The 15,515-nt window shown below is 42.9% G+C and overlaps 1 protein-coding gene across 2 annotated transcripts in view; it reads right to left on the bottom strand.

Moving 5' to 3' along the window:
* The window catches only part of KCNIP4 (potassium voltage-gated channel interacting protein 4), a 213,121-nt gene that overhangs the window by 14,555 nt on the left and 183,051 nt on the right, over nucleotides 1-15,515 (bottom strand). For both annotated transcript variants that reach the window (XM_066632031.1, XM_066632032.1), the window contains exons 3-4: nucleotides 5,379-5,448; nucleotides 363-433 (exon numbers count right to left, since the gene is read on the bottom strand). In XM_066632031.1, the coding sequence (XP_066488128.1) occupies nucleotides 363-433; nucleotides 5,379-5,448 (141 nt within the window). The remainder of the gene's footprint in view (nucleotides 1-362; nucleotides 434-5,378; nucleotides 5,449-15,515) is intronic.

Genomic DNA, 15,515 nt, shown 5'->3' with positions numbered 1-15,515 from the left:
GACTGCCAGTCAGTGCAAACCACCTGTAAACTGTGGTTTCAGATCCTGGTTTGTTGGCTTCCAACAAAACATGGGTTTGTGAGTAAACTTGGCTTCAGACTTTAAAACGCACTTTATTTAGCTAAACAAATCATGGTTTCACAAATACACCATAACCTAAGCTAAATGTCTAACATGTATTTGGATCCTCAGTTCCCCTGTCTATAAATGTTGACTGGATCAGGCTCTAAGTTTAATTATTATTACAATTCTATTGACCATATGCAATTGGTATGGTCTATTGTAAAGACTTATTTGTTGGTGTACCAAGCCACAGGTGTAGCCAACAGGAAATAAGAGCAGAGACCCACATCAAGCCTTACCTCAAAACTCACACATCCATTGTGGTCTGTGTCAAATGCATTGAACAGAAAATGTGCGTATGTTGTGGAATCTGCAATTTAAACAAGATGGTTATTTATTAGCTATACTTTAACAATCAGTATGTAAGTAAACTAAGTCATTGTTCCCCTCCACCATGAATTTTTCTTTATCTTTTTGAATAAATATAAGACGTAAGGACTGGCCAACACTGATCAAGTGGCATAAGTCAGGTATCCTCCTTAATTATATAGATAAGCATTGTTCCATATACAGGTGTCACCCCCAGATCCAGTATCTGTAGTCTCATTTATGTGTGGATTTGAGGGAATCCCCCTGCATCCCTTACCTTTGTTTTTGTTTAGCAATGATGGAAACACAGATGTTTCTTGCTCATCAAGAAACATTCTTGCTGAACTGAAGAACAGGACATGTAGGTACCCAGCCTGCATGCTAGAGGGAGACTAACTGAACATTAACAGAAAGTGTTTCCTGTTAATGTCCTATTAGTCTCTCCTGTTAATGTCCTATTAGTCTCCCCTCTATAGCATGCAGGCTGGTTGCTTTCATCACAGCTAAACAAAAACAAAGGTAATGGGCACAAGGGGCCACTACTTATATAGGGTTCTCCTGTATCCACTGTTTCCGTATCCATGGGGGGACCCGCAGTCTACCTATTATCCAGAACAAAACTCCTGCAGATTTGGGGGGGGGGCCCGGTGGAGAGGACACCTGCACATTATCTATCTGAAGCTTGGAATATGTTCCTAAATGGAAGAGGTGCCAGGGATTTGGAATACTTCCCAGCAACTTTTTATATGCGGGGAAAATTGATATGTGCCTCAAGTTCCTCAGCCATGCAAAAAACGTTCCAATAATTTCCACAAAAATGAAGTTTGCCTTTTCCAAATGAGAAAAGGAATACGCGCACTGATCAGGCTTTATCATTGGCACGAATGTAACAGCCCATGCATGCTTCGACCCACATGGGATTTCTGGACGGTGGCATGTGTTTACTGCTCTGAAACAGCAGCAATCTGGTAAAGCACTGGTCAACTGGGACTAGTTTAAAAAGAAGACTCATCAGAGCATAAACCAAACTGCTTTACAGCAACTCACTTTGAATAATGGATAACTCCACCCATGACAGCTTGCTACATCCACTAAAGAGCAAGAGATGAATTGCTCTACCTTCCTCCCATTTTTTGTTTTAAGTATTTGACATGCAAACCTAGTGCACAGGGCAAGTACATTTCCATAGCAGAAGTCACTCAGTGTTTTTGTCAGAGATAGTTTTTGAAATAAAATAGATTTTTGTCATTATTATTACAATCATGGCCACAATCCAACTAAAGGGCCCAATCCGATCCAACTTTCCAGAGCCTATGTAGCCATGCCAATGGGCACGCACTGCATCCTGCGGGGGGGGGGGGGCAGTAATGGAGGCCTCCTCAAAGAAAGGGAACATTTTGAAACTGCACTGTGGATGCATCAACACTGGAAAGTTCGATTGGATTACCCTGGGCGGTTGATTTCAGCAGTAATTATTTAACTTTCTTAACGAATCTGCATGAACGCAGAGTGTTCTCCCTAGCTAGATTTAATGCCGTTCCCTTAAATGAGATGAAAGCTAGGTTTAATGCTAAACAATCCAAAGCATGCCGTTGTGGCACAGGTTCCTTGGAGACAGTCCCCCATATCCTATTAAGTTGTATCCGATATTCAGATCTAAGGAGCCGTTATGTACTCCCTTTGATAATGTTGCTTAATGGATCTGAAATGGACATCGTCAGACTAACTGGCAGAAATGAGGCAGTATCAATTAATATGGCTAAATTTTTTTACCATGTTTGTATAAGAATTGTTTCCGGAAACTGAGCTTAATCAAGGGTATGATGTGGATAATTTTCTTGGACCATTGTTTGGGTTTCTTTGTACATATTCCAATAAAGGTTTTGAATTGAATTGAATGGAAAGTGGGATGGGATTAGGCTCAAAGTATAGGTCCTGACTTTTTACATTCCAATAATTTCAATAGAAGATTGTTAAACACACGTTGGACACTCCCACTGAAACCAGTGAAACTGAAAAATGCTGTGCTTTGGCTAGATTTGTATTGTTAATAATAAATATTTTCATGGTTCAAAAATGTGCTTTCTAAAATAAATTATTTGTTATGCGGGGCTGATACGATCAGACATATTTGTCGCAGGGGCACCATCTTGAGGCCCTCTGGTAAGCATTCCAGGTTTACATTCCCATCAAACAGTGTATTTTAAGAGTATCCCAATTCTACTTTGTAAATCTATGCCAATGTGATTAACGCCCTGTTTTAAACAAAGGGGTTGGTTACATCTTGGACCTGTGTACCAAGGAGCCTTAAATGAACCTGTCACCTGCCCAAAGATATAGTTTCTCCATAAGACATCATCACATGGCATGTGAAATGTATCAGAAGAGTGACTTTTCCCTTTCCCTATATGATGCTCCTGATACGCAGGAACATGAATGCATTATCATTTCATATCCATGTGAATTAAATATGCTGCTAGCTGGCTACTTGGCATTCATGTATTTTTAGAAATGGGCTATGTCAGAATTTTAGATTTTAGATTTCAGATTTTAGAAATGGGCTGTCAGAATGCCAGATGCAAGGGAGGGCACCAGGATGCAGGTCTCTTGTTATCTGGTGTGCTCCCTGGGGCATTTGGTGGGCCGCTGTGACATACAGGAAGTTGGACTAGATGGGCCTATGGCCTGATCCAGTGGGGCTGTTCTTGTTCTTAAACTACAATTCCCAGGAGGCCTTGCAGGTCTCTTGTTATCTGGTGTGCTCCCTGGGGCATTTGGTGGGCCGCTGTGAGATACAGGAAGCTGGACTAGATGGGCCTCTGGCAAGCCAGTGGGGCTGTTCTTATGTCTTGTACATTTCTTCCTATTTATCCATACTTGATAGTGTTTGGATTTTTTTAAACCACATCATCAAACCGCCGTCGTCATCATCAACAGGATATGTGTTCAATGCGTTCTTCCTCTTTATTTTGTTTGTTCTGTTTATTCTGAAAACCAAAAGTTTTCAACAGCATCTTGTACAAATCAATAAAGAATAAGAGCTTTAGCAGACTTGACTTCTTGGGTGACTTTCAGCACACTTCAGATAATGCCAGTGTTTTCACTGTCTTTGTCCAGTAAAACATCCGAGACAGTGAAGACAATTGTGATTAAGTGTAAGCTGAAGGGTGAAGGCCTTAAGCTTTTAATTAGAACTGCTTAATGTGATTTCTTGCCCACTAAGTCTGGAATATAAATCAGCACAGAGAGAGAGAGAGAGAGAGAGAGAGAGAGAGAGAGAGAGAGAGTTTGATTTCCTAATGAAATATGGCTTCGCTTCGGCACTGAGTAATCATGATACATTAACAGTCTGACAGGTGGCAGCAGACAGCAATATGTAGGGCTCTTGGAGACACAGAATGTGGAACCAAAGGGATCTGACAGCTCTTATATCAACATTATGAGCATATATCCACGGTAGCCACAAATTTAGCAAGTCAATCCAGAAGATTTAATGCAGAAGGTCTAGTCAGATGTCACCTGGAGAAGAAGCAGAACTGTGTAGCAAGTTCACAAATGTAGCAAGGGACAAATGGTAAAATTGGGGCCCTTGCCTTGAGATTTTTCTCTTTTTGTGGTTAAACTTGAGCCATGTTCTGAGGTCATCATTGAGAAGGGAAACATCTGAGGACATGGGAGGTTTTATTAATCCCTGTCATAGAACAATACAGGCATACCCCCGTATCCATGGGGGTACCATTTTGGGCCCATCCACAGGTACAGAAACCATGGATACAGGGAACGCCTGCGTATACCCCCCCACACCCATCCACACCCATTACATTAACTGAGTTTTATTGAAGAAGCACTTAAAGAGCACGAGTGTTTCTTTCTTAAACAGTCTTGCTTTAAAGGGCAGAACGTGCAAGCAACTAGTCTTGCCACAGAGACGAACAGGAAGCATATTCATTCTCTGCTTCCTGTTAGTCACCCTCTGTGTTTGTTGGCCTGTGTGTATCTAACTGAAAGAACCAACAGTTTTGGAGTCTGCAAGTGGCAGGAACTTCCAAAGAGCAGTGCTGCCATGTCAGATTGGAAGGCAGGGTAGTAAGAGAGAGCTCCGTTTATTCAGAGAGGTAAAGGCGGGATATAAATCATTTCAATAAATAAATAAATGTATATATTTCACTAGACGGAACACAGCAAGGTTTGAAAGTCCTCCCCTTCAGGATATTCAAAACTGGAAGGACAACCATGAGCAGCAAATTTCAGAAGCATTTGTTGCAGCTTATTTTGTGCATAGCTCTTTATTTCTTTAGCAAGGTTGTCTAAGTTGGTAAAATATTCATACAAACACACAAACAATTTGTGCATTTGGCAGACCTAGTATGCAGGCCCATTTAATTAGTGCATAACAGTTGGTGGTCATTCTGCCATAGCAGAACCAGTCAGCAGAACCAATATATCCATATTCCAATCACTGGGCATGGTCTGAAACCTCAGGAGTCCGACATCTTCAAACAGTGCCTGGAAGAGAACCCTAATAAGACAAGAACTCTAATCCACAGTAGGATCACCCAAATCCAAGGCTAAGAATATATTGGAAATGTTGCAAGAGTGTCTTCCTAGGATGAACTTTGAATTCAGGATTAAGACCTGAAGAGGCAGGTGAATTTGACTGAATAGGGTTACTGCTTGTGTTACTCACCCCAAGTCTCCGGGATGGGGTGGTTTGTAAATCTGAACAAACTGCAGACTCTGCTTGTTTGTTTAAAAAAAAAAAAGTTGGTACTGGTAGGCATGCTCACTCTTTAATTAAAGCCACAGAAGTACTTCTGTCCACCCATTAAGAAATATAAAAGACTTCATTAGCTAGAACAACAGGCTGTTTAGTCCACATTCCCAAGCAATTACAATGACAATCGACTGTGCATGCAAACAAGACTAATTATCGACAGAGTACTCACCTCCCTGTGGGAAGAACTGAGAGTAAATCTCTTTGAAGGTCTCTTCATTAACAATCCCACTGGGACATTCCTACAGAAAGTTGCAAAGAACACACCTAACCAAAATGCCTGTGTACAAAGCGGCAAATTCAGACTGAGATCCATGCCAAATAATGATCTTTAAAAAAAAAAAAATTCAAATATTTTTTTTTCAGAGTGATCTAATGGTGGGATGCTCAAGCAATGACAGTTGGTTCTCATTATCCACTAGGGCAGCGGTTTCCAAACTGTGGGTTAGGACACACCAGTGGGTCACCAGTGCATCAAGCGCTGAATAAGTTGCTACTTTGGGGGAGCACTGCAGCCCAAGCATAGGAAGGATAAGGTGGACAGAGAGATGCTCTTTACACTCTCACATAACACCAGAACCAGGGGACATCCACTAAAATTGAGTGTTGGGAGAGTTAGGACAGACAAAATAAAATATTTCTTTACTCAGCGTTTGGTTGGTCTGTGGAACTCTTTGCCACAGGATGTGGTGATGGCGTCTGGCCTGGACGCTTTTAAAAGGGGATTGGACAAGTTTCTGGAGGAAAAATCCATTACGGGGTACAAGCCATGAAGTGTATGTGCAACCTCCTGATCTTAGAAATGGGCTATGTCAGAATGCCAGATGCAAGGGAGGGCACCAGGATGAGGTCTCTTGTTATCTGGTGTGCTCCCTGGGGCATTTGGTGGGCTGCTGTGAGATACAGGAAGCTGAACTAGAGATGGGCCTCTGGCCTGCTCCAGTGGGGCTGTTCTTATGTTCTTATGTTCTTAACTACAATTCCCAAGAGGCCTTGCAGGTCTCTTGTTATCTGGTGTGCTCCCTGGGGCATTTGGTGGGCTGCTGTGAGATACAGGAAGCTGAACTAGAGATGGGCCTCTGGCCTGCTCCAGTGGGGCTGTTCTTATGTTCTTAACTACAATTCCCAAGAGGCCTTGCAGGTCTCTTGTTATCTGGTGTGCTCCCTGGGGCATTTGGTGGGCTGCTGTGAGATACAGGAAGCTGAACTAGAGATGGGCCTATGGCCTGATCCAGTGGGGCTGTTCTTATGTTCTTATGTTTTTATTAATTTTATTTAAATCATTATTTGCTATTTTCCAAAAATTGCATTGAACATACACGGCAAAAAGTGGAAGTTCAAAAACAACAATTCAATATTAGTCATTAAAAAATGTCTTTGCTTCATAGAATTTGAAGACATAAAAAAACTAACAAGAAAAATCAACAAGAAAGCAAAAAAACAGCAGCAGCAATATTGTGGCCACTGAGAAAACATTTTTTTCTGGTAAAGGATACTGTTCCAGCACTACTGCCCCAGGAACTGGGAAGACTGTGTGCCTGATGCCCTGGCACAGTTAATGATAATATAACTCTATTCAATGAGAACAGGTTTACAGCACCACAAAACTTGCATCTTCTATTTCCAGCACTCTTCATTAAAGCAGGCGAGTATTAACTTTGCATGTACCAGATACACTCCCATAATAGTCCCAATGCCTGGCTATCTAAGACACATATGCTGAAGGTATGAAATATGGAAATATTTACAGGCTGGCATTGGGAATAATAGGACATCAACATAAGGGTCCAGCTGAATCTGAAATAGATCAGGGGTGCACAGAAATTTCTATTAACTGAACGATAAATGGCAGTAAAGGGAAATGGACATTAAGAACACAGATAAAAACTACAAACCTCTCCTACAGCCTCAAGAAAACATGCTTAGATTACCCCATTTATTTTAGCCAGTATAGACAACCATTGGTCAAAACACATTTGGCCTATTTTACTCATAGCTCTTTTGAGGAACCAGTTTGTGACTCTATTACACTTTGTAAAATGAATTACAACCAATGTAGACAGCTATGTATTTTATGGCCCTTGGTTCCCAGAAGGAGAATTTTAAGTGGATGTGTAACTTTTTTCTGTGATTGATGTCCATCTCTCTCTGTATTGTCTCTTATCAATTTGTTTGAATATATTTTTGTACGCTGATTTATTTCCGCTTCACTCGGACCCTCATATTGGTTTCATTTTTAGATTTGGTTAAGGGTACTTTTATTTGACTGTTTGTTAAGATAACAACTGCTAGACCACTCCTTGAATAAGTGCATGAAACTCAGAGCACAATCCTGACTCTCCATTGGGCTGATGCAAGTCCCTTGTACTGACCTGGGATTGTTGCAAACATGCCAAAGGCATGTTTGTGCTTCCGGGACAGTCAGCTGGGCCAGTGCATGGATGCAACAGTCCACGGAGGCCAAATCCAGCCTCTGAACCGCCCTGACCCAGTAAAGTTGTGTGGCTGAGGGTGGCTGGAGCAGGGTGTTGGGGAGGGTGGAACTGGGGCGTTTCAGGGTGGTGGAGGGTGGGCAAAGGATGGGCTGGGGGACTGGCCTCCAGCACTTAGGCTGGATTCTATCCCACCTCCTGAGCAGCCTGGCATTAAACTGGGCTGCTCAGATCTGTACCAGCAATTTCCCTGGCACAGCTACCCCATTGCGTTGGCTGGGGCATTACTTGGGATAAGGGATCATAAGTTCTTTTTCCCCGTTATGCTCCATCCACCTTCCTAATCTGCACTGGATATGGCACAGTTGGCTTGCCTTTTCCAGTGTGGGTTAGGATTGGGTGGTGAGAGAGGGAGCCCAGTCATCATCACATAGAACTGGTTCAAATGGAGCCCTGCACCAGGCATAATCTTCACTAAGCAGTGGAAATGGAGTATTAGAGCAGGAGAATCAGCCCAGCTTCTGCAAAGACTCACTTGTCTCACTCATCCAGTGCATGATTCAGAAATTCTCCCACTGAATTCATGATGAATTAAAGCTGCAATGCTATACACATTTACTTAGCTCCCACTGCAGTCAATGAGACTTCCTTCTGAGTAGACATACATGGGATTGCACTGTTAGTCTCCAGTAACAACTTGCAGAGGGGTAGTTATGTTAGTCCACCCGTATAAGCTCAAACAGGAATCCATTGCTCCTAGCTCAAGATCTCAATCAATTAACTTAGCATAGCTCAGAAGACAGCTCGATCCACTGCTATTGCTGCTGCAAACGGATACTGAATTTTACATAATTAATGCACATAATGACGGTGTCTCTTCCTTCTCATTGCACCTTTTACTATTTTTTCTCCTCCATATTTTCTTAATACGTATAATATTGCTCACTGAAAGTTCACAGAGCAGTTAATGCACCAAATTAAATGAAAAATGCTTCCCTGCCCCAAAAGTGCTCACAAAGGAAACGGGAGGGGGGAGATATAAGACTGGCAGCAGTCAAAAGACACCCTGTCCTGGGGTGAACAGGGACAGCTGTTCCCCACCAATATAAGAGAATATAAGAGAAAGGTGTCTCTTAGCCCAGTTTGCACGGCTTACACCCATGATGTCCCTTGTCTGTTCACTGATGCACACTGGATACTACCATTGCCACTGGTACTAAGAGTCCAGGGGCCAACCTGCCCAGGTGGAGGCTCTAATAGGCTTGACTCTCAGCCAGAGGCCAAGCTGACCAACCCATGCTGCCCCTGGCTCCAGGAAACACCTAAAAATCACTTTGGGGATCTGCAAATAGGGTCTGCCACATTAAAAAAAAAAGAATAACAACTTCTGGGGAGAAGGGAATTTGGATCAGGAACACAGAGCTTGAGGAATTCTTATCCCATGTGACATTTCTTGATGAAATTATTCCACTCCCAGTTGCTATATTTCCAACAGGGGGAAACACAGATGCCCCATAAAACTAAACTGTTGGCAACCTTCAGTCTCGAAAGACTATGGTACCGTGCTCTGAAAGGTGGTTCTGGCACAGCGTCTAGTGTGGCTGAAAAGGCCAATTTGGGAGTGACAGTCCCTTCCACACTGGGAGCAAGTGCAGTCTGTCCCTGGTCTGTCTCCCTGGCAATGGGCCTTCCTTCTTTGCCTCTTTGCCTCAGACTGTTGGCCAAGTGTCTCTTTAAACTGGGAAAGGCCATGCTGCACAGCCTGCCTCTAAGCGGGCCGCTCAGAGGCCAGGGTTTCCCACTTGTTGAGGTCCACTCCTAAGGCCTTCAGATCCCTCTTGCAGATGTCCTTGTATCGCAGCTGTGGTCTACCTGTAGGGCGCTTTCCTTGCAAGAGTTTTCCATAGAGGAGATCCTTTGGGATCCAGCCATCATCCATTCTCACGACATGCCCGAGCCATAACGTAATCTACCAAAATGTCCTCTTACTACATGACTGTTCAAAGTACCAGCACACTCATACTTCTCTGCATCTGGTCAGTCCTAATTGGGATGGGCAGGCAGTGTTGGTTCTGGCTACATTCCTCCGGGGGAAAGAAGGTCTGCCAAAGTAGTTTAGGTCCCTGGCCCTGCGTGCTGATTGCTCATTAAGTCTGAGGCCTGGACTGCTGCAGGCTTGGAACAAACACAGGCTGGGCTGACAATTCCGACCTTAAAATGCAAACTTGTAAAACAGCATTTTGAGTTCAGGGCTCACCCTCACCCATAATGGAAATCGAGCCTGCCGGGACTTCTGTGAACTCGCTGCTGCGCTCTAGAAATGGGGAAACACAGAGATCCACTTCATAACACAAAGGTTAGCTGAAGGAAAAATGACTTTGAATAACAGGAGAATTGTGACAAATGGCCAGAAGGCCACCGCCTCTGACCTATATTTTGATTGTATCTTTCCAATTTCACCAATTCTGTCCATGTCCCAGAAAAGAAATCTTCTTTGATGTACAGTGACATTCCCCACTGCTGTGGGAAACTTCCTTCTCTCTTTGTGTAATGCTGAAAAGCCTTAAGGGGGCTTCCAATTTCTACCCTACCTAAAGTTTTTTTTAATATTTCTTCCAATACAGCAAGTTTCAGCCTTGTTCATCTCATGGCACACCGAGAAGGCACTAAAATTGTCAAGGCAAACCATCAGTTTTGGGACAATTGACAAGCATACCGCACTGCTGGTGGGGGGCTCAAATCCCCCAATGGCCCTACTAATATAGGGCCAAACTCCTTCCCCCAAACTCCTGCAGCACACTTGCAGACCATCCACAGCACACCAGCATGCCGCAGCACAGTGGTTGAAAATTGCTTTTCTAATACAATCCAGTCTCCATGATTAGTGTGATTCCATTGCTTTGATGAAGAACAAGTTGCCACTGAAAAGTGACATTCAGAAGGATGGGAGAGTCCTCTTAAGGAACACACTGTTGGAACATTGAGGGCGTAAAGGGCACTTTGATAAGACCAGAGAAATTTCAAAGGGAAGGAAGAAGGTCCAGATATCTGCAATTATCACTGGAGTACATGTAATGTGGAATTCACAATGAATTGGGAGGTTTCCTCCTCAAGTAAAACAGTGTCCAAAGACGCAAGACTAGCACAATTTCTCAAGGGGGTTGTGTTCATTCCCATGGACCCTGTTTTGGTTGAAAAATTCCCATCCATTCCAGTTCCAGTGGCAAAAAGACTTTTGCATAAGTCCACTTTAGTCCTTTATGATCAAACATTTAATTGCCAAAACATGATATAAGCCACATTTGCAGGCACAACATACTTTTCCAGTCAACTCATTCATCTATTGTAGTAATTGGCCACTGCAACCCAGATCTGGCTCTAGCTGATATCTGATGTCCAGCTTCCCAATGACCAACCAAGAGGTGAAACTACATGTTACATTGTGAGCCCAATCCTATGCATGTCTACACAGAAGTAAGTCCCATCATAGTCAATGGACTTACTCCCAGGTAAGTGTGGATAGGATTGCAGCCTAAGGGCACAATCCTAACCCACTATCCAGCACTGACAAAAGGGCAATGCAGCTCCGAGGTAAAAGAGCAAACATTCCCTTATTTTAAGGAGGCCTCCATGAGTGCCACCCAACTGCAGGATGCAGCACATGTCCCATTGACACGGCTATGCCAGTGCTGGAAAGTTGGTTAGGATTTGGGCCTTAGTCTGTCATTAAGTGATGGGTTTAACACTGGAAAGAAGGTAGATGTGCCCCTTTGATGTTAAAAAAACAAAACAGCTATGGGGGCTCCAGTCTGGCTTAGGGTGCAATACTACCCTGTGCTGGAACAGGCAAGCCAGGAGGGTTGCACTGTATGCAATGCAGGACAGTGGCCATAAGTAGCTCAGCCAGTGGTAAGGAGAAACATTTCCCCTTACCTCTGGGTAAGGACTGCTGGCCCCTATGGGTCTCCTCAGACTTGCGCCACCTCTTGAGGTGGCACAAGTCTGAGGAGTGTGGAGCAGCCTGAAGCCACTCCGTTCTCCCCAGGAACAGGGGCTGAGATCTGACATAACTGCCGGATCACTGCCCCACCTTCTGATCCCAGCCCACCTGCCCCTGGGGCTGCCCACCGCCTGACCTCCCCCTGCCCAGGAACGCCTCCCTCCTACCTCCTCCCTGCCTCTCCCCTGCCTACCTTTTCTTCTTGCGTCGGCCCAGCAGGCCAAAGCAAGTATCCAAGAGGAAGCCGGCACAGAGGCTTATGTCAGCCTCCACAGGCCGGCGCTTCTCAAAGCACTGGCCTGGCTTCCTCTCAAGGAGGCACAAACTTGCCTCCTGGGCCGGTGCAAGGGACTTGCGCTGGCCCAATGCCGGTTCTGGATTGCGTCCTTAGAACCACAGCTTGCAATAGAGGGGGCAGTGGCAGATAGAATATGAAAATAAGGATGCAAAATTCATGCTGGCACAGCTTTAGAAGGATGTGTATGTGTTATAATGTTGATTCAATATCAACTGAATATAAAATGACAATAAGCCAAGTTTCATAGGCTGTCCAAGCCATTTGGACAAGCAACTTGGCTAGAAAGCTATCTAAAGGCCCTTTATTTACATTTTAGAATATTAGTACACTACATACATGTTGCTACTAAATAGAAGATCCTGGGGATAGTATTTAAGTTCTGCTTTCATGTATATATATTTTTTTATTTCTGAGACACAAGAGGGCAGCAGTGTGCTCAACAAAAGACTTCACAGGCATACAATTTTCTCATATCCAACATTACAGCAGCCTAACTCTGCACTCCAATCATCATAAGCAACAGCAGATACACAGAGCAGCGTTGGGGAGAGCCCAGCACCCTCTCCACATCTAAGGGTTCTGGATACAGTAGACACAATGGGTCAACTCAGACCTGCACCAGTGATAATGCTGGTGCAAGTCCATGTTGAACCATGCAGGTGGATCAGGGCCAGGACGGCATGCAGAAGGTTCTAGGTATAGCTTGGAAAGACCCTTGTCTGAGACCTCCCAGCAGTCAGTGAGTAGACAATTCTGAGTCAGAAGGACCAGTGGTCTGACACAGTATAAGGCATGTTCATATATTAGAACAGCAGCCACCAAAACTCGTGACCGCTGTGTTTCTGTAAAGCAGTCCCAGTTCAGACCGGTGCTTACCGTCCCGCCACACGGCTCAGAAGAAGCCTGTCCATCTTTGTCATGCAACACTCTGGGCACTGCGCCTGTAGCCCACTGTCCCAGCAGGCTTCGCACCCAGATTTCCGGGCAGATGCGACTGACCAGATGGTCACGCAATGAATTTGGAGGGGCTTCTAGTGGGCAGCGTGGCAGAACGGTAAGCACTGCTTACAGTGGGAAGGGATTCAGCATCATTCTGGATCTGACCTATGGGCAGTGGTTTGGTGGACACTGTATTAGAATGATGCCTATTTTGTTGAGTGCTAACCCATTACTGTCCAGCCCATAGGTATACACGTTTGATCCCTGTTGTGTATATGCAATGTTGAGCAGAAATGGCTTAAACACTGTGTATTTCTTCTGGTGAAACTAACAACAGCCATGTGTAAAACTAAGCAGCGAGTCAAGACTTGAGTCCCTTCGGGGAGAAAGGCGGGGTAAAAATAAAGTTTATTATTATTATTATTAAGACTTGTTGCTATTGATGGCACCGTTTCCTTAACATTGTTTTACTTATTTTTCCAGTACAGATAGGTAGGACAATGATTTTTGGACCGCAACACCTCCCACAGCCTCTCCTTCCCAGTGCAGTTGATCACCATCATCTTGGTTCTCACAAAATCTTGCACAATCCAAGGTGGTGGTGTTCAGATTTTGTGAGATCCAAGATGGCAGCACCCAGGAGAACAGGTAGGAGGGGAGGGTTGGGAGGGGATGTATACTTGGAAACCCCTGATCTAGAGTTTGTGTGTGTTTGGTTTTTAAAAAAAATAATTGGTTTAACGACAAGACTAAAATAAAATAAAATCCAGGCTTTCCCCCCCGAAGCAATTCTAACCACTTCGTTATATTTAGTAACATAAAGATTCTTCTAACACTTCCCTCTTACGGGATCATGACCTTCTAGGACAAGATATGCTTCTATTTTTAAAAGACAGCATCCTGATAGCAGGAAAAGGGGAGTGAGAAAAGAATCTACTTTAAAAATGATTTGCCCATGCTACCAGGTGTCAAGTTACCTAAATGACTTGGTTGAGCCAAGGTTAAAACATCCGCTTAGATTTTATCATTACAATATATGGGGCTTTAAAAGTGCTCAGCTCGGCTGTACCAGGCCTTTTATTTTATATAGACAGCATATACAATGTAAGTAAGGAAGAACATTATTCGCTATCCTTCTATGTTCCAACCAGGTTGATTACTCAAATTCTGCGCTTTGTATAATATTTAACTGTTGGCTCCTGTTTAGTTCACAGAAGAAACATTTTTTAAAAATGAATTCAATTTTAAATGCAAAACAACAAACTGAAAATTTAAGGTACAAGATATCTAAGGCACACTGAACAGGTATCAGTGGTTTACTGGACTTTGGGAAAGTTGTGCTAAAGTAGTGCTATTAACCAATATATATTTTAGTTAGTTCACCATATGTCTGACTGAGAACTGGTCATTCAATTAAATGTACATAAATTTGCATCTTACAAAAACTCAGCAGAGTTGCATTTTTGTGATGATGATGATGATGATGATGATGATGATGATGATGATGATGATTAAGAATATTTATATACTGCTTTTCAACAAAATAAGTTCACAAAGTGGTTTACAGAGAACATTCAACTAACTAAATGGTCCCCTCTCCCAAAAGGGCTCATGATCTAGGAAGATCCAGAAGAAACACGAATAAACAGCCACTAGAAAAGTCACTGTGTTAGATGGATAGGCAAACGATGATGAGTCATTTAAGTAAAATCAAAATAAATGAAAGTAAATATATTAATGTACATGATAATTATAGACTAGATTAGACTGAAATTTATGTTAAATTGGTATTGATATTACAGAAAGGAGGAAAGTAATAATTAATGGGTTTTTTTAATGATGATTTAAAATGCTAATAACTACAGTTCAGCGAATTCCTAGTGTTTTTTCCCTTTGTATTACCTTTATGGGTAATATTTATGGGTACAGGAATTTTACTCAATAAAAAATTTCCCTTTGTATTACCTTTATGGGTAATATTTATGGGTACAGGAATTTTACTCAATAAATAATTTTATTTAAAATTTATTTACATTTATTTTACTCAATAAAAAATTTAAAAAAAGAAAAGTCATTGTGTTGGGGTGAAGAAGAGGAAGAGGTGCTCTCCCCTGCTGTATATCGGATGAACACCACTTGAAAAAGTGCTTCTTCGCCAGTTAGGAAGTGTAAGCCATTGATGACATCATTTCAAAACTACCACTCATTAGTACGATGATTTTCAACATTTTTCTTCTCATAGGCCATTGTTTTATAAACCCAATTTCCGTGTTATTTCATGATATTTCATTTTTACCATTTTAGCCTACCCCTACTGATAGTACACTGACTTCTATCGTCTCCGCCTCTTTTGATGTTATTCTGGCTTGCAGGAGACTCTTCCAGGTTCTGCGGCTCCATTACTGGGACAACTGCCTATAGTAACAAATAGTCCATCTTCCTTTGCCAGCAAATGGCCGGCAGAGGAAAGAGGACAGACAACTCTTTACTGCAGACAGTTGCCCAGGAAACAGAATTGCCAAACCTGGAAGAATTCTTTAGTAGTTTTCAACCACTGTGCTCCAAACTCCCATAGCACACCTGAAGATGCTTCATGGCACAGCAGTTGAAAACCACTGCATTAGCAGAAGGAAAAAGTCA

Source organism: Tiliqua scincoides, chromosome 6 (genome assembly GCF_035046505.1).
Source record: "Tiliqua scincoides isolate rTilSci1 chromosome 6, rTilSci1.hap2, whole genome shotgun sequence".
In the NCBI taxonomy this organism is placed as follows: domain Eukaryota; kingdom Metazoa; phylum Chordata; class Lepidosauria; order Squamata; family Scincidae; genus Tiliqua; species Tiliqua scincoides.
Note: the sequence above shows the minus strand (reverse complement) of the source record. Positions and strands in the feature narration are given on the sequence as shown.